This window comes from Rhinatrema bivittatum, chromosome 9 (genome assembly GCF_901001135.1).
Source record: "Rhinatrema bivittatum chromosome 9, aRhiBiv1.1, whole genome shotgun sequence".
Lineage (NCBI taxonomy): Eukaryota > Metazoa > Chordata > Amphibia > Gymnophiona > Rhinatrematidae > Rhinatrema > Rhinatrema bivittatum.
In genome coordinates this window covers 165,793,012-165,818,034 of record NC_042623.1, presented here as the reverse complement: position 1 = coordinate 165,818,034, position 25,023 = coordinate 165,793,012, and the positions used below count along the sequence as shown (strand labels likewise).

Below are 25,023 nucleotides of genomic sequence, written 5' to 3'. Positions count from 1 at the left end.
CACGCATATGTGTGCATCTAATTTTGCAAGTGGGTATGCAAAGCTGCATAAAGTTGGGTTTGAGCTGTGCAAGTGGGGGAATTTTAAAATAGGCGTGCATCCATGCCATCACCAGTTCATCCACCAGTTTGCCCTGTCTAGAGATAGGTCCTCAACCCCCACCCACCCTGGTTCATTAGCCACACTCCTTCCAGTTACCCCAGACTCTTCAAGCCCTTCACAGGGTTATCAAGATCCAGAGGTTTAGACTGTTTGACATCATCTCCACAAAACATAAGACCATACCAGTTCTTCCTGAATGATCCAGTCATTGGTACATTGGTACTGAAGGACCCAGAAGCTGCAATCAGTCAATGCTGAGGGAGTGCCACTCATCCTCAGAGCTGAAATCAAAATAGAGACCAGAAGTAGGGAACCCTCCTACTCTTTCCTATTGGCCTATGAAAGGATTTCTTGGGACTGAACTCAGATCTGAAAACAGTCAGCTCCAGACATTGAACAAAAGCACCAAAGCCTTGGCATTGTTCTCCTTTTCTGCTTAAGTCTGAGTGCAAGGAGATTACTGCACTTGCTGTATGCCCTCCCAAATGGCCTCATTTGGAAATTAGCTTAGCTTCTCAAACTGAAACTGAGCCACAATGGTCTCCAGGTGTCTGAATCACAGCCACTGGTACCTCCCGTTTGGATACCCAGGAGGAATTCTCCTCTCCGACTGAGACTTCTCCCCTTGCTTGAACGCAGTACTTTCATCTGTCCTTCTTCTTGCTCGAACCAAGCATTCTCATCCTATCTTCCCACCCTCCCACTCAACCTCAGCAATCTCAGCTTTCCTTCCCCTTCAAAAAAAGAGTATGCACACACTTTACAAAATACCTGCCTTTGGGGCAGATTTTAAAAGGGTTACGCGCATAAGTTACGCGCGGTCGTACTTTTTTAAAATCTGCCCCTGTGTAAGACCAAACCCCTCCCCAACTCTACTCTCAGGAATGTCTCCACCCACAGTCTGGGTAAATGTATGCACAAACATGGATACATAAACAAGTTTACATGCATATTGGACAGCCAGTTCTGAAAAAGGCCACTTCTGCAAGTAAAACCTTAGAGGTCAATATTCAAATCTAAACATTTAAATGGATAACCAGAAGTTAGATAGATAACTTGTGAATTATCCATCTAAATGGCTTTAAATATTGACCTCTTTAATGCCCACAGCAAGGCCTTTGAAAATTACCCTCCCTATGTATATATTTTTTCTGATAGTATGTAAGACTGAGGGGGCTCTGTGTGGAGGGAAGGGCATAGGAATTCCTATGCATGTTCAGAAAAGCTTTTCAAAGTTTTTCCAGAAGGCTGTGGAAAGTGCTGTGAGTCAGTGCTGTCGGATAAAGTCATCCACATGTGTGACTAGTTATCCCTCTGTCCTCAGGGAATACTAATTACAGATAACCAATGTTGCTTTACTTCGGATTATAGGTGTGCGTGGGATCCTGAAATAAAATCTCAGGGCACTGAAACTCTTCGGGAAGAGATCTTTGAACAAGTCTTGTATATATGAGTTTATATTAGTCTATCAAATTCAAAAGTTGTCAGATATGAAGGTGCAAGCAGGGCTTTTCAGTTCAATTTGTACTGTATGAAATGTTTGCTTTTCATTTACTGTATTGCTTTCCTTTTCACAGTCCACTAAGACCATCCCGACGTCACTTCCCTCGGGTCATGCCACTCTCTAAACCAGGTACTGACATTTTTTAAGAAACTAATCTTTTAAGTTCTGGCATTCTCACCTATAACAAAAATAAATGTAGGAAATTATTTGAATTCATAAGCATTGAAATGAAGACAAAATCAGTACTTACAATTAGCCAGGTAAATCATTGAATGAATTCATAATAATGTCTGTTTTGCACCATAACATGAATGCAACTGTCAAGATGTGCATGGAATACATTTATAAAAATATAATATGGAGCACATTTTTATATATCCCTTAGTTCATCCTGTATCACAGGAGATATTAGCAGTTTCTTTCCTTTCTGCCCTCCTTGTGTAGCTAGCTTGTTCACCTTTAGCTTTCTTTGTGCCTTGTATTGGACAGATAGCATTGGCTTCTTCCATTCATGGTGTTTGTATTGCCATTGTGGCATTTCCTTGGAGATGTTTGTTTTGCTGTCTTATGTTTTTTTGTCATCACCCTTTTCCCCTCATTCTATCTAATCCACCTCCTCAAGACCTGGAGAAATCCCTTCAGCTGCTTAAACACTTGGTGCCTGATGTCTTGAATGGCTCGCTGCTTGATGTGTTATCTGGCCATGCCTTATTTGCTACTAATTTGGCCACCTCATTGTTACATGAAGAGGAAGAGGACTCCATGCCCATGTGCTTGCCATCAGTCATGAACTGTGTTGTGAAAAAAGCACAAATTAATGGTTTGTTACCGGAGAAAAGTGAACAGGCACTTGGGTTTCTGCAGCATTTTATATTTTAAGGGTGAATTGCTTCCATATTTATAACATCTGTTAAACAAAGGATAAAAGTCAACATCTACAAAAAAAAAGTGAGAGTTCAAATTATATCATTGAATCTGCTGTATGACAGTCATGTTTAATTTGTTAAAATCACTTTATTTTGCATTTTGTTCCTGCAAATTGAGAAAAGGCCAAATTTCAAACTCTGCTGTCCCCGGCAATTGTCAAATGTCATAACTAGAAAGAGGCCACAACATGAACTGCATTTTTACTCCATTGCAAAAACAGACATTGTAAAGTTTGTTTTCAGCCAAGAACTAAAACATTGTTTGTTGCCTGTACCTTGATGGTGGCTGATAAAAACACCATTTATATTTTTAACTAGTTTCCCCAAAGTTATGAAAAATATATACCAAGTTACATAGCATTGTTCAACTACTATTTTTATTATTTTACTGGGACAAAATTACTTGGTAAAAAGAACTCACCATAATGATTCTTATGGACACCTACAATAAGGTTGAAAACAAAATTATATTTACATTTTCTGCTAAAATGAACCTGATGGTGTTTTTTGGGGTGATTGAATTAATTTAATCTGAAAGTTATAGATCAGACACACATACAGTTTAACCCAGTGCTCTTATTTTTATAAATCTAATTTTGGCCCTGCATGGAAGCTCTAAAGCAAAGCAAATAGCAAAAACAATTTAAAAAGAAATAAAAAAAAAAAAAGATTCCTACAGCAAGAACACATTCAGGTTTAATGGAGAATGATCAAATAATTTTCTCTAAATACATTTTTTTTATATAGTTATGAAATCATATTTTAATTTTGAAAACAATAAAAATGCTACAGCAGCATTTTTAATGATTGATAGGATTGTTAAAAATGCATGAAAACCAATGAAGAAAAGGTGTCATCAGTCATATGATACTTCATCTTCATAAAAGTAGGGTGGTCACTGTGTTAGTCCATTTACTGTAAATATGTAGAAATAAAGGTCTGCAGACAACATTCAGTTGATACTTTTTGAATGAATGAATGAAGCAGGTCATTTTGAAAACCCCCAGAGGGGCAATGTAACCTAATCAGTCAGGGTGTGGCTGAAAATTCCTTCAGTCAGGCTTTACTAAAACTGGCTGGATAGCTTCTGCTATCTGTGCAACTAAGGATAGCTATGGGACAGCACGGCTGCCCACTTTTGGATTGTCTAAAGTAAACCACTAAAGTGAAGCGCTTCCTAGCGCATCATTCAGTGAACTACAGCAGTGCCAATAGGAGAACTTCCCTACCCCCTATACTAACCTTCCTACCCCTTCCCCTAACCTTCCCACCCCCTAGCCCTATCCTAAACCCCCCAAAAGATTTGTCTTACCTGTTGCGCCTGCTTCGAGCAGGCACAGGTTGCGGGTGCCAGCACCCTGCCGGCAAGTGATGCCCCGGCACTGCGGCAAATGGCCGCTGTGCCGGGCGCCTCTAGCTCCGCCCCGGACCTCCCCGACCCACCACCGGACCGCCCCTTTAAATAACTTACATGCGTCCTGGGGGTTTACGCGTGTGGTCGGGCCTTTGAAAATAGGCCCAGCATGGGTAGGTCTTTTAAAATCTACCCTGATATGTATTAATTTAGGATCCCACCCAAAACAAATGCCTGGGAATACCTTATCTAAATGCAGCTTAAAGCACGATTATCGGGGAACAGTAGGTGTACTTTTAGCTATATTGAGGGATGGCAATTTTCAGACTGCCAGTTTATCCGGGTAAATCACTTTGAAAATTGTCCTCAAGGAGGGTAATTTCAAAAGGTCTTCTGAGTGTTTTACACAAAGACATCACTTTTTACAAAATTGCCTGCCCAATATGCGAGTAATTTAATTTTCAGTTTTTATTTTACTTTTCCTGGAAATTTCAATGTTATAGAAGCATTCCTGAAGGCAGGGGAGGGGTTTAGATTTGCATACTTTTGGATTTAAACAGAGTAAATGTAAATTTTCCCAGATGTATTCTGTGCACAATGTAGCAGGCATGTGTGTGGCTAGATTTCCTGGGATAATTTTCAAAGTGGATTTATGAACATAAGGCTCTTTGAAAATTGGTGGGAACGTATGCGTACATTTGCCAGCTATATTTTATGCCATATTACAAAATTACCCCCAGATTTTAAATGCCCAGCATGCATAAATTCCAGCCTTTATGCGCTTGGCCGGGCCTTACGTGCTCCGGACGAATTTTCCCAGAACCCCAGCCATGTGTGTAAAGGCCCTGGTACGCACTCAAGTGCTGAGCCTCTTGGAAGGGGTAGGGTGGGGGGGCCGTGTCTGGGGTGGGGCAGGGGACAGGCTGGGACAGTGCCATTCATCGCTGTCCCGGAGCCTCGCACGCAGCCGGCTGTTGGCGTGCAACTTACTTCAGTAAGTTGCAAGAAAAAAAAAAAGGAAAAAGGTAAGACTTAGGGGTTGGGGAGGAGAGGGGAAGGGGAAAGGAGGTTAGGGAAGGGAGTAGGGAACTGGGAAAGCCGGGATGCGTCGCTGTGTGGAGATTGTATACCGCACGCACATGCGCGCGAGGATTATAAAATCTGGCACGCATGTGCATGCGGCCCCCGGATTTTATAACATGCACGCGCCGGCACGCTTCCTTCAAAATCTGCCCCTTAGTGCATAGGCCCGAAACCCCATTTGAAAATGATCCTCTTAGCTAATGCATTTATGACTAGCTATTGAAAGTCTTGAGGCCTTCATCAGGTCAATGCAAATGTCTGTTTTTCCAATGACCTAATAAAAGGATTATAACTCTCAAAAGGTAGTATTGAGTTAGCCCAATAAAAAGGTTGCACCTGAGATTAGTTTTTTGACTTTTATTTTTATCTGTCTATGTATATTTATATGTATATATATAACTCAATTGTTTCATTGAAGATCCGTCATATTATACCCAAGTCTCTGAAACTTTTCTCCTTGGCAGTATTTTTATGTTGTGGTTTGGTGCTGTGTGTGTGCTGTGCTTGCTGAGTTTTTCTTAGTATTCTGTGCTAGGACTGATAAGCAGACAAAAGAGATTTGCATTGTTGTATCCTCTCTTAACTTATTGAGGTGTATTTACTACAGCGTGGTAAGTTTTGCCCATTATATTGTCATGTTGCCAAAACTCATTTGGCCTTAACTCTTCCAAATAATTTTCCTTTTTTGCAGTATATACTAAAAAGAAGCATGCTAATTTTTTTTTTGTGTATACTGCGAAGTATGCAAAAATTAGGTTTGATAAACATGACCAATTTATAATGTCTAAAGCACTTGATTGCAGTTGACAGGTATATATATTTTATTTATTTTACATATTTAGGGGTCGATTTTCAAACCCGCATGCATGCATCCAAGTGTGTGCAGTTTCTGGTGTATGTTTGTACTTTCCCTTTGAAAGTGGAAAGCATGCTGGTAAAAGTACCAATGGACCTTGTATCATTGCAGGGACTTTTGGAAAGTTTCCCCAAACTTTCAAACCGGCGCACGGGTATTCTTTGACAGCATGTGCATCGGCGTGTGCCCAGATACATGCTCATTTTATAACTTGTGAACACTTTATCAAATAGCCTGGCTGCACACACATGCACCCAATCTAAAGTGGACATGAAAATCTCGATTCTACCGCGTAAGTCAAGGCATTTTACAACTGGTGCACATCCACGCCATTTTCACAAGTTCATCTACTAGTTCTCCTAGTTAACAGCTAGGTCCTCCAAACCCCTCTGGCTTGATAACTTACACTCCCCTGTTACCCCAAACCCTTTAAACATGACAGAAATAGCTAATTTCTTTTATTTTTTAAGTTACATACCCTCCATGGCAGAAGTAAATTTACATGGCAATGGACCTGGGTGTGTACTGAAGCACATACGTATTTACGTGCACATCTCTTGGCCATGCCCTCCCTAGATCACACCCCTTTTTGAAATCAAGTGAGATGTGTGCTCAGCGGGAGATATGTGCTCATCTGGGCAGCTTTTAAACTTTGGTGGGCGCGCACAAGCCCAACTTGTGTGCACATCTCCTGATTTTGGCATGCGCCAGGCTTTTAAAATTCACCTTTTAATGTCCAGCAAATGTATAAATCCATATCTCTCCACCTAGATATCCTAAGGGAGATGGTATGCAGCTAGATCATGCACATGTTTGTTTATAGGACAGTTTTTGACTGGCCTTTGGACTTGCAGATCTGTGAGGACATTATCCCTACAGATCTGAAATCCATTTTTTCCTTTACAAATGTTGCTGGCTATTAAGATGGGGGCTCCTGTTTCTCCTTATACATTTGCATCTGCCTAAATGCACATGCAAAGATATGCAGTGAAAGTACCTTTCCTCTTTGACCTCTCTTTGCCACCACTTAGCCAGATAAGTAAAACATTATCTGGATAAATGATGGACATCTGCTATATGCTGTACTTTTGCTCCTAATTTTAATTATTTACACAAGGAACTTTAACTCGCCTTATTTTTCTTAGCTCTTGTGTAATTACAAATTTATTTATATATTTATAAAAACTTATGAATTGCCTTCCAGCGCTTTCAATAAGTTCTTCCAAAGCGATGTACAACAGAATAAAAGCCATAAAACTTTACAAAAATTATGAAACAATAACATAAAATATCAAATGTTATTAACAATATTAACAATGTTACTGCTCATCCAAAAAGGAAGACATAGATTAAAACTCTGAAATCATCAATCAGTCAGAATTCAAAGCTCAAATATAATCAACCAGGTCTTCAATTTGCAAAGAAAACATATCAACAAGTTTCTGTCCTGATCAATAAAGTAAGATCATTCCACAACTTAGGCACTGTTGTGGAAAAGATCAATTTTGCAGCTTTAAATGCTGAAAAATGTTAGGAGATGGAATTTGGAGTTGATGACAATATGGAGAGCGCATATTCCTGGTTGATGGTTTCCACTGAAGTCTTAATGACATATGAGGCGGGCCAATCCCACACAAGATCTTAAATGTAAGAACCAGCAATTTGAACTTACATCGTAATCATACTGGAAGTCAATATAATTTTGCTAGGAGAGGAACCGCTGTTTCGTGTCTGGAATGACCCATGACAATTCTAGCTGACATATTCTATACTATCTGGAGCCTACTGTATGGAGATAACCCATGTTTTACCACTGATAGCATCAAATATGAATCATAATAACCAAGAAACATGCAGTCAAATACTGACAGGCCCCAAAAGACACTGTCTCAGTAGAAAAAGAAGAAACCTTGCCCTGATGAGAACATTACACTGAAGGATACATTATCTAGATCTGCCTGAATGTACAGTTCTCATTTTTTTTATACATTTCATCACTCCAAATCACATTAAATCTTCACTGATGGTAACTGTGCTGTTCGTACTTCTGACTGTGCATGCAAACTGGCCCCCAAAACCTAGACCACCACCCCAGAAGGGGAGAATGGACCAGCTGGCATTGGTGGGCCCAAGACTGGAGCCTTGGCACTGGGAGCAGTGGGAGGTCGTGCCGCTTGCACTTCTCACACCCGTTTGGCAAGCAGGAGGAGGAAAGGTCGAAGGCACCAGGTAGGCGAGTCCTCCTCCCACCCGCCCACTGCCATCCTCCCCCCCACCAGCCAGGTGAGGAGAGTGCGGCAGTGATGCCGGAAGGCACTTGTGCTGGGAGGCGCACGTCCTTGGTGCACACACAAAGGAGCATAACAATAGAGCTTGCCCCTTTGTGTACCCCTTCGTGCACGTCTGAAGTGCAAGTCCAAATTAGATATTTTATTTTATTACCTCCTACCTGTCTCTACTCCAAGGCTGCCCTTACCATATAGCCAACTTCACTAACTAGTAGCCCTCATGACCAAACTAGCCTCACCACTTTTCCAGCTTTCATTCACTAACTGGCTGCATTAACCACATTCAGCTGGCTTTGCTATCTAACTGGCTTTCCTACCTGCTGGCTGTACTAACTGTCAGGCTTGCTCCTGAAATAAATTAATTTTAATGCTAGACCTAACCATACTTATCAGAAAATGAAGCCAGTCCACGTTATCAAAGTTATCACAGGACATGGAAAACAAGGAAAGTGCCAGAGAACTTCAAAACACACACAAAAAGAGAATGAATCCCTGATCTACTCCAAGTTAAATAGCAACTCCCCTGCAATTTCTCCCTGCCTCATGTTCACACTTCTATTACTGAATGCTCAATTGTTATAAAAGAAAATCCCATTAATAAATTATCTACTTGAGGAACTAAATCCCATAATCCTCTGCATTACCAAAACATGGCTGAAATATAATGATAATGTCCTTCTAAACCAAATCGATCACCCCAATTATGATATCTTTCACTTCCCAAGGAAAAAAAACAAAAAGGTGGGGGATTATTAATAGTCTGCAAAAAAGAATTAAATCTTTTAAACCCTAGAAAGTTGAGATAACCCCTCCCCCCCTATGAAATTGCATTACTAAAATCATCACTTCTAAACATCGGCTTGATCTATTGCCCACCTGAAACACTCCAAAAAGACTGCTTATCCCTAATAAAAATATTCACTAAAATGTTCTAGCTCCTGAATCAACTCTAATTGTAAGGGACTTTAACTTACATGTAGACAGCATAACTAAATCGAAAACGTGCAAAATCTTCCTAGATACTATGGAAGCCATGGGCTGGTCTCAATATATAACCAAACTCACTCATAAAGCAGAACACATTCTTGACCTAATTTTCACCAATCACAGTAACTGCATTATCAATTCCTCTCACAAGTTATTGCCAACTAATAAAAGCAGAAGTAATTCTCACCACACAACAAACAAACAACAATCTATCCTTCACATACCAGAAATACTTGAAGAACCAGAAATACTTGAAGAAACAATTTATTTATTTATTTATTTAAAGCTTTTTTTATACCGATATTAGTAGCAACATCATATCGGTTTACATTAGAACTAAAAGGGTGAGAAATTTACAAATAACAGGTTATGGGGATGGGATGAAAGGAACAAAGTTGCAAAGAGGAACTAGGAAAGCAAGCAGAGGACTGCTGAGTTCAAAAAGGCATAACAATTGCAAAATAACAATGGAACAATAAAACAGTAGTAGTAAAATGGTGTAACAATGTAACAGGCTGTTATACGGCGCTAAAAATCTTTATACAAAGGACTGTAAAGGGTTAAGGAGAAAGAGGGCAGGAAACTATTGTGGGTAAGCTTGTTTGAAGAGCCAAGTCTTCAAATTAGTTTTGAATCTAGTAGCGCTAGGCTCAAGTCTAAGGGTTGTAGGTAGTGTATTCCAGAGTGCGGGTCCGGCTATTGAAAGGGCACGTTTCCTGGTGAATGTAAGGTGTGCCTTTTTTAGGGAGGGGACATGGAGGGTTCCTTTATTGGTGGTTCTAGTGGGGCGAATGCAGCGAGTATGTTGGAATGGTTCGTCTAGCCAGTCAGAGTTGTGGGTGTATATGGCTTTGTGTATAATATTAAGGGTTTTGTAAAGGATACGAGAGGGGATAGGGAGCCAATGTAAATCCTTGAGGATGGGAGTGATGTGTTCATGTTTGCAAGTATTGTAGATAGTCCTGGCAATCGCATTTTGCAGCATTTGGAGGGGTTTTAAGGTGGAGTAGGGGAGGCCTAAGAAGAGTGAGTTACAATAGTCCATTTTAGAAGAGAGGGTAGCCTGAACCACAGTACGGTAATCGCTGGTATAGAGCAGTGGTTTTAATTTTTTTTTTACATTGAGCTTATAGAAACCTTCCTTAAGGATTGCATTAATATGTTTTTTTAGGTACAATTGTTGGTCGATCTGTACTCCAAGATTACAAGCATGGTGCTGAGTGGGAAGGTGTTGTATACTGGGTCATTAACAAAGGCAGGTTTAGGGGATAGGTGTTGTGAGATGAGAAGCAATTCCATTTTGGAAGGGTTCAGCGCAAGGTGGAGATTAGATAGAAGGGTGTTAATGGCAGTAAGGCTTTTCTCCCAAAGTTTTAGGGCATCAGATAAAGAGTCTAGAATGGGTATGATGATTTGCACGTCATCAGCGTATAGAAAGAATTTGAGGCCAAGGTCGGAAAGCAGTTAACAGAGTGGCGTAAGGTAGATATTGAAAAGGGTAGATGAGAGGGCGGATCCTTGGGGGACACCTTGAGAGAGTACGTGGGAGGTGGATTCAGCATTGCCTACTTTAACAGAGAAATGTCTGTTAGAGAGGTAGGAGGTGAACCACTGGAGAGCTGAGCCAGAGAGACCAATGTCAGAAAGGCAAGAAAGAAGATGGGAGTGGCTTATAGTATCGAAGGCAGCGGAGATGCCCAGTAGGGCAAGGATGTAGCAGTGGCCTTGGTCCATGCCTCTGAGATGGTAGTCGGTAAGGGAGAGAAGGAGAGTTTCAGTATTAAGATGTTTACGGAAACCAAATTGGGAGGGGTGTAGTATCTTATTGTTTTCAAGGTGATCCGAGAGCTGGGAGTTGACTACCTTCTCCAGGATTTTAGAGATGAAAGGGACATTGGATATGGGTCAAAAATTAGCTGGGTCCTTAGGGTCTAGCGATGGTTTCTTAAGTAATGGTTTAACCACTGCGTGCTTAAGGGGGTCCGGGATGATACCTGTGGTGTGGGAGCAGTTTATAATGTTGGCTATAGGTTTGGCTATGATATTGGGTATTGCGAGGAGGGCCTTAGACGGAATGGTGTCTGTGGGGTGGGTTGCAGGTTGAATCTTTTTGAGGATAGATTCAATTTCTTTGGAGGAGGTGGGATCGAGGGCGTCTAGGGGGACGGAAGTGGGGCAGGGACCCGAGGAGCAAGGGAGGGTGTTCGAGGGAAATCTACGGAGGATGTTAGCTATCTTATTGTGAAAGTAGAGGGCCAATTCTTCACATTTACTGTTAGCTTTGTTATCAGATATTGGTGGAGGGGCAGATTTAGTGAGTTCAGCAACGTAGGAAAATAGGGCTTTAGGGTTGTATGAGTAGTCATGTATTTTGGATGCATAGAAGTCGCGTTTGGCATTAAGGGTGGCTAGTCTGTACTGGTGTAGGGCAGATTTGAAGGAAGAGGCTTTATGTGGAGAAGGGTCTTTGCGCCATGCTCTTTCTTTCTGTCTAGTGGTATTTTTCATTTGTTTTAAATCGGAGTTGTACCAAGGTTTTAGGTTTTTTGCGGATGGGTTCAGTTCCCATTTAGTGATAGGGCACAGTTCATTAGCAATGTCAAGGGTAAGAGTGTTCCATGACATGAGGGCCATATTGGGGTTGGTACATTTAAGGTGAGGCAGAGCTTTGGAGAAGGCAGAGATCAAATCTTCACTGGGGCAAGATTTTCTGTATATAATGGTGGAAGTGGCAGGCTTGTGCTCAATGCGAGTCTTTATGGAGAGTGAGGTTTTGATGAGGGAGTGGTCTGACCAGGGAACGGGAGAGCATGATGGTGTGTTGGTGGATTGGATGCAGGAGTTGATGAAAATGAGATCTAGAGTGTGCCCCGCTCTATGAGTGGGAGCCGAGATGAGTTGATTATAGCCCATAGCATAGAGAGAGTTGAGAAAGGACGATGAGAGTGGGGAGGCATCTACGTGAAGATTGAAATCACCAAAGATGATGGCAGGGATTTCTATGTTGATATTGTCTGAGATGAATTCAATGAGGGGGGAGAGGTTGAGTTCTAATAGGCCTGGGGGGGGGGCATAGACAAGGCAGAGTTGCAGCTCTTGGGATTTGAACAACCCTATCTCCAGTTTGGGTGGTGTGTTAATGCTCATTTGTTTGAGTTTGATGTGCTTCTTGACAGCTAGGAGTAGGCCACCTCGTTTCTTGGGTCTTGGGATAGTGTAGATCTCATATACTTGAGTGGGTAGTTGATTAATGAGGACAATATCAGAGTACTTAAACCATGTCTCTGTGATGGCACAGATATCTGGCTTATTGTCTATTAAAAGGTCATTGTGGTCTTTTTGGAGAGTGATTGTGCATTGAAAAGGATGATAGACAAGATGGTGAGTCCTAGAAATTGTGTTAGGGGAGAGAGGAGAATGGGGAGAAGGGACTTATGCGGGGCTGGATGGTTATTTAGGGGAGGGTAGGTGGAGGGTTTACAGATGGGGAAGTGAATGCACGGGATAGGATAGCTTGCCATAATGGGATAGGGAGGTGCGGGTAGCGATGGATAGAGATACTGTTAACAGAGGTCAAATCAAGTGACAGGGAGGGGGGCGGAGGGAGCAGGGAGATGCAGGAGGGACAAGACTGTAAATCAACTGAGGGAAAAGAATAATCAACTATGTGACAGATTATCCTTTGGTCTGTGCTAAAGTGAGGGAGGCTTCTGGACAACGAAGAGTTCAGGCTAGAGAACAGAACAGTCCGGTGTGTTCAGAGTGAAGGCTGCAAAGTGTAGATTATACTTAACAGCAATATCAGGGAGTAGCAAGCGGAAGGAGAGGAGGCACACAAAGGGGGGTCCCCCTTGTCACGCTCCTTTGGTGGGCACTGTTAAGAGGTGATTCCCTCCGACCCCTTTCTGTTGACGCTGCAGGAAAACCCGGCAGGTGTGAACGGATTGTGTGAGCCTATTGTAGGGTCAGTGTGTGCAAGGTCAATGCATTGCCGGTCGGGTCCGTAAGTAGGTCCTGGAAGGGGGTCCTTTCCGGTATGTTTCAGTGCCGTCACAGGTGCGGAATTGCTTCGTTGGGAAGTTTCCTATGGTTCGTGGGATTCAGTGGTCGTAGCAGCTGATAGACGAGAAACTCAAAAAGCCTAAAGTAGGAGCACGAAGAGGCACACTAAGGGGCCTGCCCCTTAGTTGCGCACCTTTGGCGCGCGACACCCGGCGCCGGTGGTCGGGTCAGGGATTTAAAGCATCCCTACCCTGCGCTGCAGGTGATGTTGTCGTGGAGAGGCAGGCCTCGGGGCAGGCCTCGGGGCATCTTCAGGCACAGAGGAGGCTCGGCGGTCCAGCGTCTGGCGTTCGGGTCCGGCTTCAGGTCCGACGGTGAAGGTTGGACGGAAGGCGGCCGCGTGTCGCAGACAAAGAAGGAGCCGGTGGTCGGGTCAGGGATTTAAAGTGTCCCTACCTGGCGCTGCAGGTGACATCGCTGCGGGGAGGCGGGCCTCAGGGCATCTGCAGACATGGAGGAGGCTTGGCGGTCCGGCGTCTGGCGTTCGGGTCCAGTGGTGGAGGGTGGGCGGAAGGCGGCTGTGTGTCGCAGACAAAGAAGGAGCCGGTGGTTGGGTCAGGGATTTAAAGCGTCCCTACCTGGCACTGCAGGTGACATTGTCGTGGGGAGGCGGGCCTCAGGGCATCTGCAGGCACAGAGGAGGCTCAGCGGTCCGGCATCTGGCGTTCAGGTCCGGCTTTGGGTCCGGCAGTAGAGGGTAGGTGGAAGGCTGCCACGTGTCGCAATTAAAAATAAAATACAAGATTCAATCATAATTATGCCTCCACACCCTGTGATTCATGGGTTAAAGTCTTCAATCAAATAGCGGATACCCTATGCCCAATTCAGAAAAAAACTGTTACAGTTTTGGCTGCAGTGCAACCGCCTCACCACCAGGGGTCCCTCTAGTGCTGGCTTTCCGGACAGGTCCAGTCCATCTCCTCTGTCCACTCTGTGCTCTGGGTGTGTCCTTATAACCCTGCCTGACAGTTGCCTCGGTGCTTCGGCATCGAGCTCACCTGGGCTCCCTGCTTTAGCCTTGCGCGGCCTTCGGGCCTCCTTCCTCGCTGTTCTCACCTGGCCTACGGGCCTTCTGACCTGCCCTGCTCCGCTTATGGTGTGTGGCCTACGGGCCTTCTGACCTGCCCTGCTCTGCTTATGGTGTGTGGCCTACGGGCCTTCTGTCTGTGTGTGTGTGGCCTACGGGCCTTCTGACCTGCCTTGCCCCGCTTATGGTGTGTGGCCTACGGGCCTTCTGTATGTGTGTGGCCTACGGGCCTTCTGACCTGCCTTGCCCCGCTTATGGTGTGTGGCCTACGGGCCTTCTGTGTGTGTGTGGCCTACGGGCCTTCTGACCTGCCTTGCCCCGCTTATGGTGTGTGGCCTACGGGCCTTCTGTGTGTGTGTGGCCTACGGGCCTTCTGACCTGCCTTGCCCCGCTTATGGTGAGTGGCCTACGGGCCTTCTGTGTGTGTGTGGCCTACGGGCCTTCTGACCTGCCTTGCCCTGCTTACTGTACCCTGACCCAGCCTGGACCCAGACACTGCTTATTGCCGCCTGCCCTGACCCAGCCTGAACTTAGACTCTGCTCCTTGCCGCCCGCCCTGACCCAGCCTGAACTAGACACTGCTTATTGCTGCCTGCCCTGACCCAGCCTGGAACCAGACACTGTTTCTAAGCTTCCTGTCTCTCTCCACCTGGAGCCACCCTGCTGGGTGGTGTTCACGCCTCCTGACCGGAGCCCAAGCGTAACAGTATGCCGAAGCCATCACATTTTCCAGGGGAAGAGATAGGTCTGTGTCCTGCCGGTGAGTCAACTTTTCACTAATTCAAGATGCCTCCTTCTTTAAAGTTTTATACCTGCAATTCCTGTCAGACTTTGAATTATCCTAGCTATCAGAACTGTCTAGCCTGTGAACTTGTTGGTCAGGAACACTGGTCATGCAATAACTGCAACAAGAAAAATGTCTCTGTCTATCAGGAGTGTTTGAACTGTCTGGCTCCTAAACCAGGGTGGTGGAAATGCTCCTGTCTTCCGTGTTTGTTACCACCAGGCAAACCCTGCCCCCGTTGTTCTGCTCTAGGGCCAGCTGTGCAATTAGAAAAAGCTATCAGCTCTCCTAACCAGTATTCTGTTTCTGGCTCAACTAAAACAGACATTTTTGCTGGCAGTTTGTGGATAGAAAAACCCAGGACTTACCTGGCCAAGAAGGCTTCTGTGAGACCAGTGCTAGAGCCTCAGGAACAGGTTTCTCTCAAACGGAGAGAGTTGATGAACTCTAGCAGGGCTCTGCTTCCCACAGCTGCTGTTGAGACACTAACGAGCACATTCCCTAGACGTCCTAGAACTGCCTGTGCCTTCTCTAAACTGCTCCTCCGGAAACAAAGTAAGGAGCCTCAGGGTTCGGCTCGAGGTATCAAGCCCACAGCAGTGCAACCTGTGTCTTCTATGTGCACTGCTTCTAACCTTGCTGCTCTGCCATCTGAGCCTGCTGCATCACCCCAGGAGGGGGCCGAGCCTGCTGCATCACCCCAGGAGGGGGCCGAGCCTGCTGCATCGCCCCAAGAGGGGGCCGAGCCTGCTACATCACCCCAAGAGGGGGCCGAGCCTGCTGCATCGCCCCAGGAGGGGGCCGAGCCTGCTACATCACCCCAAGAGGGGGCCGAGCCTGCTACTTCACCCCAAGAGGGGGCCGAGCCTGCTGCATCGCCCCTGGAGGGGGCCAAGCTTGCTACATCGCCCCAAGAGGGGGCCAAGCCTGCTGCATCACCCCAGGAGGGGGCCAAGCCTGCTCCATCGCCCCAGGAGGGGGCCAAGCCTGCTGCATCACCCCAAGAGGGGGCCAAGCCTGCTGCATCACCCCAGGAGGGGGCCAAGCCTGCTGCATCGCCCCAAGAGGGGGCCAAGCCTGCTGCATCGCCCCAGGAGGGGGCCAAGCCTGCTGCATCGCCCCAGGAGGGGGCCAAGCCTGCTGCATCGCCCCAGGAGGGGGCCAAGCCTGCTGCATCGCCCCAGGAGGGGGCCAAGCCTGCTACTTCACCCCAAGAAGGGGCCAAGCCTGCTGCATCGCCCTAGGAGGGGGCCAAGCCTGCTGCATCGCCCCAGGAGGGGGCCAAGCCTGCTGCATCGCCCCAGGAGGGGGCCAAGCCCGCTGCATCACCCCAAGAGGGATCCAAGCCTGCTTCATCGCCCCGAGAGGGGGCCAAGCCCGCTTCATCGCCCCGAGAGGGGGCCAAGGCCGCTTCATCGCCCCGAGAGGGGGCCAAGGCCGCTTCATCGCCCCGAGAGGGGGCCAAGGCCGCTTCATCGCCCCGAGAGGGGTCCGATCCTGCTACAACGCCCGGAGAGGTGTTCCAGCCTGCTGTTTCATCCCGAGAGGGGCCCGAACCTGCTGCACTACCCCGAGAAGAGCCTGCTAAACCGGTCCTGCTGCCACCCCCGGAGGGGCTCAAACTGGTACCACTAACAGACTTTCTAACTCAGCCATCTGAGCCTGTTGAATTGCTCCAGCTGTTGTTGCCCTCGGAGGGGCCAGATTTCATCTTTGAGTACCCCCTGCTAAGATGGGACCCAGGAGGAGGGGGAGGCCTTGAGGAGGGGGTACTGTTACAGTTTTGGCTGCAGTGCAACCGCCTCACCACCAGGGGTCCCTCTAGTGCTGGCTTTCCGGACAGGTCCAGTCCATCTCCTCTGTCCACTCTGTGCTCTGGGTGTGTCCTTATAACCCTGCCTGACAGTTGCCTCGGTGCATCGGCATCGAGCTCACCTGGGCTCCCTGCTTTAGCCTTGCGCGGCCTTCGGGCCTCCTTCCTCGCTTTTCTCACCTGGCCTATGGGCCTTCTGACCTGCCCTGCTCCGCTTATGGTGTGTGGCCTACGGGCCTTCTGACCTGCCCTGCTCTGCTTATGGTGTGTGGCCTACGGGCCTTCTGACCTGCCTTGCCCCGCTTATGGTGTGTGGCCTACGGGCCTTCTGTGTGTGTGTGGCCTACGGGCCTTCTGACCTGCCTTGCCCCGCTTATGATGTGTGGCCTACGGGCCTTCTGTGTGTGTGTGGCCTACGGGCCTTCTGACCTGCCTTGCCCTGCTTACTGTACCCTGACCCAGCCTGGACCCAGACACTGCTTATTGCCGCCTGCCCTGACCCAGCCTGAACTTAGACTCTGCTCCTTGCCGCCCGCCCTGACCCAGCCTGAACTAGACACTGCTTATTGCTGCCTGCCCTGACCCAGCCTGGAACCAGACACTGTTTCTAAGCTTCCTGTCTCTCTCCACCTGGAGCCACCCTGCTGGGTGGTGTTCACGCCTCCTGACTGGAGCCCAAGCGTAACAAAAACATTCCTTAATAAAGGCAACACAACTAAACAAAAGAAACCTTGGTATAGTGAAGACCTAAGACATACTAAACAGACCCTGCGAAAATCCGAAAAGCAATGGGGGAAATACCAATCTACAGTTTCATTAGAAAGATACAAATCACTATTAACAAAATACCATGAACAGATCAACAAAGCAAAAAAAGAATACTACGCAAAACAAATTCATGGTATAATATTCAATTCCAAATTACTCTTCAAAACAGTTAAAAAAAATTATCAAGGACCCATCCTCCTATATCTGTAATAACCACCAGTTCTCAAAAGAACTCATGCAATGAATATGCCAAATCACTACTAAACAAAATTAATAAACTAAAGACACAATTCTCCACCAGCCCATCAACAGTGGAGCCTGAAGGAAAACCTGATCAAGCTTAATGGAGCTGATTTGAACTAGTATCAAATTTCGAAATCAACCAAATCATTACTAAAATGAAGCCTGCCACCCACCCACTAGACCCGATCCCTGCAAGTACACTGAAAACAGTAAACAGCACAATAACTCTGATAGTCGCAACCATAATAAACCACTCGCTAACGGAAGAAGGACTGGTCCCTAATAAGGCAAAACAAGCGGTAATTAAACCAATACTAAAAAATAAAACCAGTAGAATAGATGATTGGGACAATTACCGACCAAAATCCAACCTGCCTTTCATAGCTTAAGTCCTAGAAAAAGCAGTATTAATACAATTAGAGAAACACCTAGAAGACAATAATATACTTTAACCAAACCAATTTGGTTTCAGTTAAAATTGCTCACCAGAAACTCTTGTCTCCTTAACCGATTCTGTACTACAAGGATTTGACAACAACTCATATATCCTGGTACTAGGTATGTGCTTCATTTTTTTCTGATGGGTTGGGCTACGGGCTAAGATGGTGCCGGCCGTCTATTGCTCCTACCATGTGACAAGGGATGACAAATGGCAATGGTAGCCCCTGTCACATGGTAAGGGCAAAGGGCCACTGGCGCCATTTTGTTTACTGGCAGCCGATGGCCTGAGAGTGGGAGATTGCTCCCGGGACCCCCACAGGACCACCAGGACTTTAGGAAAGTTTTGGGGGGATTGGGAGGGTGGGGGGTTGTAATTAACTAAATTTGAAGGGTTGGGGTGGGTTTGTTTGTTTTTTTAAATAAATATGCCCCTCCCCCCACGTTAAGCTGAACAATGAATTTTTCCTGAAATTCGGGGAAAATCAGGTTCTCCATCTCGTACTGAATTGGACTATTTCTTTGAAATTTTCCAATTCGGCAAAAACGATTGCACATCCGTACCTGGTACTAATTGATCTTACAGCAGCATTCGACACACTCTGCTATGTCACCAACTAAGAGAAATTGGAATAGAAGGAAATGTTAACAACTAGTTCTTTTCTTTCCTAAAAGAGAGAACATGTCAAGTCAAATTAGACATTCAAATTTCTGACATCTTCCCTATTAATACAAGCGTCCCCTAAGGATCAGCACTTTCAGACACACTATTCAACATATATCTGCTGCCGATATGCGCATAACTCGCAAAACTAGGACTCAATTTCTACCTATATGAGGATAACATATAATTCTATGTACCATTCGACAAAACATTTGAAAAAACTGCGTCGTTTCTGTCAACATACATGAAGGAAATTCAAGAAAAACTTTCTCAACAGAAAGTAACTCTAAACCCCCCAAAAATTGAAATTTTGTGGTTAAGGAGAGATACAACAATAATCATCCACCAACCCCAGACCTAGGAATCACTAATATTACTTACTCAGATCAAGTATATGTCTTGGGAATTCAAATTGATGAGAACTTCACTATGAAAAAGCATATAGGCAAATTAATCAAAACAGGGTACTCCAAGCTAAGAATATTATAGCTATTGAAACCCTTGTTAACATTTCAAGACTTACGTACTATTCTACAAATACTTATATTTTCAAACATACTAGTGCAACTCTCTTCTACTAGGCCTACCATTGAGCCTACTAAAACCACTACAGCTACTTCAAAATGTTTCTGCAAGACTCTTACTAGGAACAAGGAAATTTGAACACATCACCCCCCCTCACTGATTGCACTACACTGGCTTCCTGTACAATACAGAATTCACTACAAAGTTTTAACACTAATATTCAATATAATCAACAACATTAATCCAAGTTTATTAGGAGTGATAATTCAAAACTATACACCTCAGAGAGACCTAAGATCACAAAACAAAGGTCTGCTTACGGTAGGGACGTGCATTCATTTTCAACAAATGTGCAATCCGCAATGAATAGGTCCCTGTTCGTTTGATTCGTGGGTTCGCGAAACGCATGGCGATCCCCCATGAATGAAACATATCATATTAGTTTCATTCTTTTGGTTTGCAGTGCTTTCTTAGCGGCCATTTGAAATAGGAGAAGGCCATGTGGGAGTATCCATAGCAACAACCAGCCCTTTCCTGTGAGTCAAAAGTGACCTCACAGCCCTGTCATAGAGCTGGCGCAGGGAAAGGCGCTAGGTACCTGCAACTCGCGGAAGGAAGGGTGCTCTGCCGGACGGCTCCGCATCCCGTGGTGGGGCGGGGAGGAAGGTGGCGCCTGCCTGCTGATTTCCCCGCCCTGGGGACGTTGATCTGTCTGGGGTGCCAGCCGACCCGCCCGCCCTCTTTCTCCCTTTTGGGGAAGCTGGTGTTCCCTCAGCTCCCAGCTCCCCGGCGAGATGAGAAAAGGAGGAGGCAGGACCATTGGTCAAACGTGCTGCGCGTCCGGAGGCACGCGGCGATCGCTGGTGCTGGTTCGTCCCGGCGCCGCAGAAACACGAGGACGGCGGACTCCCTCTCTCGCGCCCTGGCGTCGAGGTAAGGTCTTGTGGTATTCTTGCCACTATCATGGTTCCTCAGTGTGTTGGTGCTAGTCTTTCTGCTGCTTTGTCCCTTTATTGGCGCCTTTTGGTTTTTTCTGACACTCTTTCTACTTGCAATGTTCCGCCTTCATTGTGCTGCAGGATGTTGATGCCACTTGTCTTGCCACTTTGCCTGTCTTGCTGCCTTTGAGGGTTCATGCAACTGTTATCGGTGCTCTCTTTTGAAGCTGTGGTATGTTTTTGGCACTCTCACTGCTGCTTTGCACCTCTATTAAAGCACTCTTGCCTCTCCTGGTACCCCTTTGTCCCTTTACAGTGCCTTTGGCTATTCATGCCACTTTGGTGCCACTTTGCCACAGTCTAAGTACCTTGGAGCTCTTTTCTCGTTCTGATGATTGCTCCCCAGAAGTTTCATCAGAATTGATAAGAAAACCCCAATTCTGCAGCCAAAAATAGGCTGCAAATACTTCTCCCACTGACTTTAATGGCAAGCGAAAAACAAATGAAACTAATGAACAAATTGGTTTTTCCCCTTGCTCTTTAGATTGCCTTGGGGTGTTAGTGTAAAGCCCTATTTGAATTATATTGGCTGCCAGTACAAAAAAAGTTTGAATTCGAATTTAGTATTCATTTTTAAAGTATTATGTATGAAAATTCATTGTTTATCTGTAAAACTTTCAAGGTACCAGCCATCACGTACTTTATGGTCTTCCTCATTGCTGTACTGGATATTCCGACAGTTTCAGAATGTAGATTAAAAAGATTTAGAAACAGAGCATTTTCTGTGAAAGGCCCTCAGCTTTGGAATAGTATTCCATTAGAAGTTTTAGGTGAACTTGACATTTGTAAGTTTAGGAAGAAACTTAAGGCATTCCTTTTTAATCACATTTTCATTGATTGATTCTGTATCTGATGACGTAAAATGTATGTAGCAGCAAGTTTTTCTATGTTTTATACCTGGTGTATGTTGTTATATTGTTTACGCATGAGTAAGTATGTTAAAGTTGAAATCTGCATAGAACGTCAGAGTTTTGCAGAATAAAGCAAAAATAAATAAATAAATATTGCCTCTTCGGTGAATGTTAATATGTTTACTCCACAGTCCTTTATGATCTTGCCTTTGGCCCATCACTCTCTCCTTCTGTTGCGGTGCCGGGCTGTGCCCCAGTCCCTCCACCTACCTCGGGGGCGGCCCGGGCCATTTTGAGGCTTCCTCGGGCCTGCAGGCCCTCCAGCGTGTCTCTCCCTCCTCGGGAGAGACGCCGACGGTCCGCCGCAGCTGGCCCCGCCCCCTGACGCATGCGCGCGCGGGGAGGAGCTCCACTTAAAGGGGCCAGCATGGGAAAACCCTCAGTCTGGCTGTAGATGACGTCAGACGCCCTCAGGGTATAAGTACCCTGCACCTAGACCACTCCAGTGCCTTGCAACGAGGTTCCTCAGGTTTCCTGATTGCTAGTTGCTGCGTTCTTCTGGATTGCTCTCTGTTCTCGACCCGGCTTGACTCCTGACTCGTTTTCCGTCTCCGTCCCTTGGCTCTGGTATCTGCTTCTGACCTCTGGTTCCGACCCGGCTTTGTCCACGACTTCACCTTCAGCTTCTGTCCCTGGCTTGGCTCGCTCTGACCTCTGGCTCTGACCCGGCTCCGTCTACGACTCCGTCTTCTGCCTCATCCCTGGCTTGGTTTCTCCTCCGGCTCCCGGCTTCCGACTCGGCTTCCTTCCTGATCTTCGCTGGCCCAGAAGATTCGCCTAAGTCCCAGCGGCCGGGCCCCTTCGGGCGCCTCCTGGGGGGGCTCCGGCTTCCAGGGTGAATCTCCAAAAGTCCCAGTGGCTGGACTCCTACGGGCTCCTCCTGGGGGAGTACCAGCTTCCAGGGTGAAGACTCTTCAGTCACTGGGGCCCAACGTCGTCCGTCCTCTCAGCCTTGCCGAGTCCTTGGTCGCATAGGACTCCACCTCGTCCCAGTGTCGAAGCCTTCCCGGAGTCCTCCGAGCCGCCTCCCGGTTGGGACGCTTGCCGTGGTCCTCCACAGCGCACCATCTTCTGTCCCAACCGGCCCAAGGGTCCACAACTGTAACACCTTCTAGTATGAATACAAAGCATACATGTTATACTTTTGTTTTCACTTCATCTGCTTCAAGAGAAAACAGGGAATGGGACAGAGGGTGTCTCAGGACCCCTGGAGGACTGGCTATACTTGGTGGGGGATTCCTTGGGCCGCGCTAGTCTTTTAAGATGATGGCTGTCCTAGGCTGTGGTCCACCATCATGAACTGCAGGGCAGGGGGTACTTCATTGCAGTATTTTTCCCAGTAGCATTTTACCACTGGGAAAAATCCCTTAAGATTTGCAAAATTGAAGTACCAACTACTGCAGTTTAGTAAATCCTGCTCTGTTTTTTTGGCAAAACTTTCTGCTGGCTAGATTTAGAGTACTTTTTCAGAGCTTATTTTAATTTTTGTTCATTAAGTTTACCAAATCAGTAATTTGTTCCACATTAGCATGTTCATAAAAATGCCTTTTGTTAACTGCAAATTAAGCTCACCCCTGAAACTAATTCGTTTCTTCAATGTATCATCATCCTTCACTTATGAATTCCCTCTAACTGCATAAACTTTACTTTTAATGCAGTAATCTTAGTTAGCTTTTGCATTTTCATAACTGCAGATAAGGAGATAATTTGTCTCTACAACACGGCTTTCGCAGCTTCACATATTGTGAATAAACTTACTTCATTATTATAATTAAATTTAATATGCTTTTTCTAGGCAATAGAAAATGTCTTCGTATTGGATAAATTAGTAAGCAAATATCGATTCATAGACCAGATATCTTGTGGTTTACCTTCTTCTTCTAGCCCATCTATTTCTAAACTAACATGAGCATGGACAGATAACAGAATGCTACCTATACAACATGAATGCAGAATTCACATCAAATTGCTAGAAATAAACCAGCTTCAGCTCTCTCTATCTCTTAGAACTCTGTATTTTAAACTTAGGTCTCCGTTCACTCATTTACTTTTGCAGTCACCCAATCTCATAATATTTAAAATGTATGAGATCCTTTAGAATCTCTCAGTTCATCAGCCAGACTTTATAAGCACTTCTTCTGTTTGTTCACCCAAAGTTTACAGGTTTACATGCCCAGATTTTCCATTAAGCAGAGTAGTCAGCTGCCTGGGGGCACCGTGGTAAAAGGAGTGCCTCCTTCTCTGTCCTGGTGCACTTTCTCCCAAGCATTGCTCTGCCCAAATGATGGTGTCCCATAACACCCTCCCCCCCCCCCTTAAAGGTGCAGGGACTTGTAGGACAGTGGCATTCAGAGCACTGGAAAATAGTATCACTGTCAGATCACACATATATCATTAAGGTGGTATATGTGTGATATCTGGGTGGCACTCATTGTTCAACCTGTACCATTTGTTGTTCAGGTTGAACAGTGAGTGCCACCCAGCTATAGCAGGAAGTGCCCATTTTATCACAGCACATCTTTGGAGGGGGACTGGGGCATCTTCAGAGGGGAACCCCCACCCTGCTTCTGCAGCTAGGGGCACCCAAGAGGTAAATCAGAAACCAGTGATCCCTTATTTCTTGATCTATCACTTCCTTCACAAGCTCCCACCAATTTACTTTTACATTGCACCTCCAACGTGTCCATTACCTGATTCTGCTACCACTTACAAATCTGTCAGTTCCTTACCAAGTCACGGCTCCCCAGCACCACTTTGAAGCACCATTTATTTAGCCCATCAGCCACAGGACTCTTATAAGTCCCCAAAAAAGAAAACCAAAACAGAAATATTATTTAGAGTTCCCCACTACTCACATCTTTTCCTTATATGTCCATTTCTTTATTTACTTCACAAAAGGGACAAATCATGCCATTACAGATAAAAAAGGTTTTAGTTTTACATATTAGAAGGTGGATCAAGTTTGGTCCCCTAGAGTTAAATCTGTATATGTGTTTAGATATTAGGGGTGTGCAGGGAATGGCTTTTTTGTTATATTATTCATTTTATTTCATTGGAGGGGGCTTTTGTTTCATTTGTTTGTTTGTTTTAGTGTTTATTTATTTATTTTATTTATTTGAATTTCTTATATACCGGCATTCGCGATGGGAGTCGCATCATGCCGGTTTACAATAAACAGGGTGTGACAAAAGGATAAATATTTAAAAACACTTAACATTAACATGTGATAGAATAGGAAAATAGCAGTTACAATAAAACAGGGACATAATGCAACTTGGATTGTAGAGAAGGTGAAAGATAAATTAACAATGAGCTAAAAAAGAAGTAACCAAGGTAATAAAACCTGCCAAATTAGAAAAAGAAAAATAACATTAAGGAGTTGTCCAAGGTTGTTGATTACTCTGACGGAGTTGAGTTGCTTGAGTTGAAAGTAAGTTCAGTTTAAATGGTTTATATAAGAACATAAGAAATGCCATGTTGTGTTAGACCAAAGTCCATGGAGCCTAGTATCTTGTCTCTGAGAGTGGTCAGTCTGGGTTCCAGGTACCTGGCAGATCCCAAAGTAGATTTCAATATATTCTAAAACTATTTCATGCATACTAAATGTTTTTGACATGCACTAAATGGTAGGTTTAGTGCGCACTAAAGCCACTGATTGCACACTATAACGGAAAAAATGAAAGCAAATGA

The 25,023-nt window shown here is 45.3% G+C and overlaps 1 protein-coding gene across 5 annotated transcripts in view; it reads left to right on the top strand.

Moving 5' to 3' along the window:
• Nucleotides 1-25,023, top strand: part of KIF1A (kinesin family member 1A) — a 416,621-nt gene that overhangs the window by 190,771 nt on the left and 200,827 nt on the right. For all 5 annotated transcript variants that reach the window (XM_029616880.1, XM_029616879.1, XM_029616878.1 and 2 more), the window contains one exon: nt 1,680-1,735. In XM_029616880.1, coding sequence (XP_029472740.1) covers nt 1,680-1,735 — 56 coding nt within the window. The remainder of the gene's footprint in view (nt 1-1,679; nt 1,736-25,023) is intronic.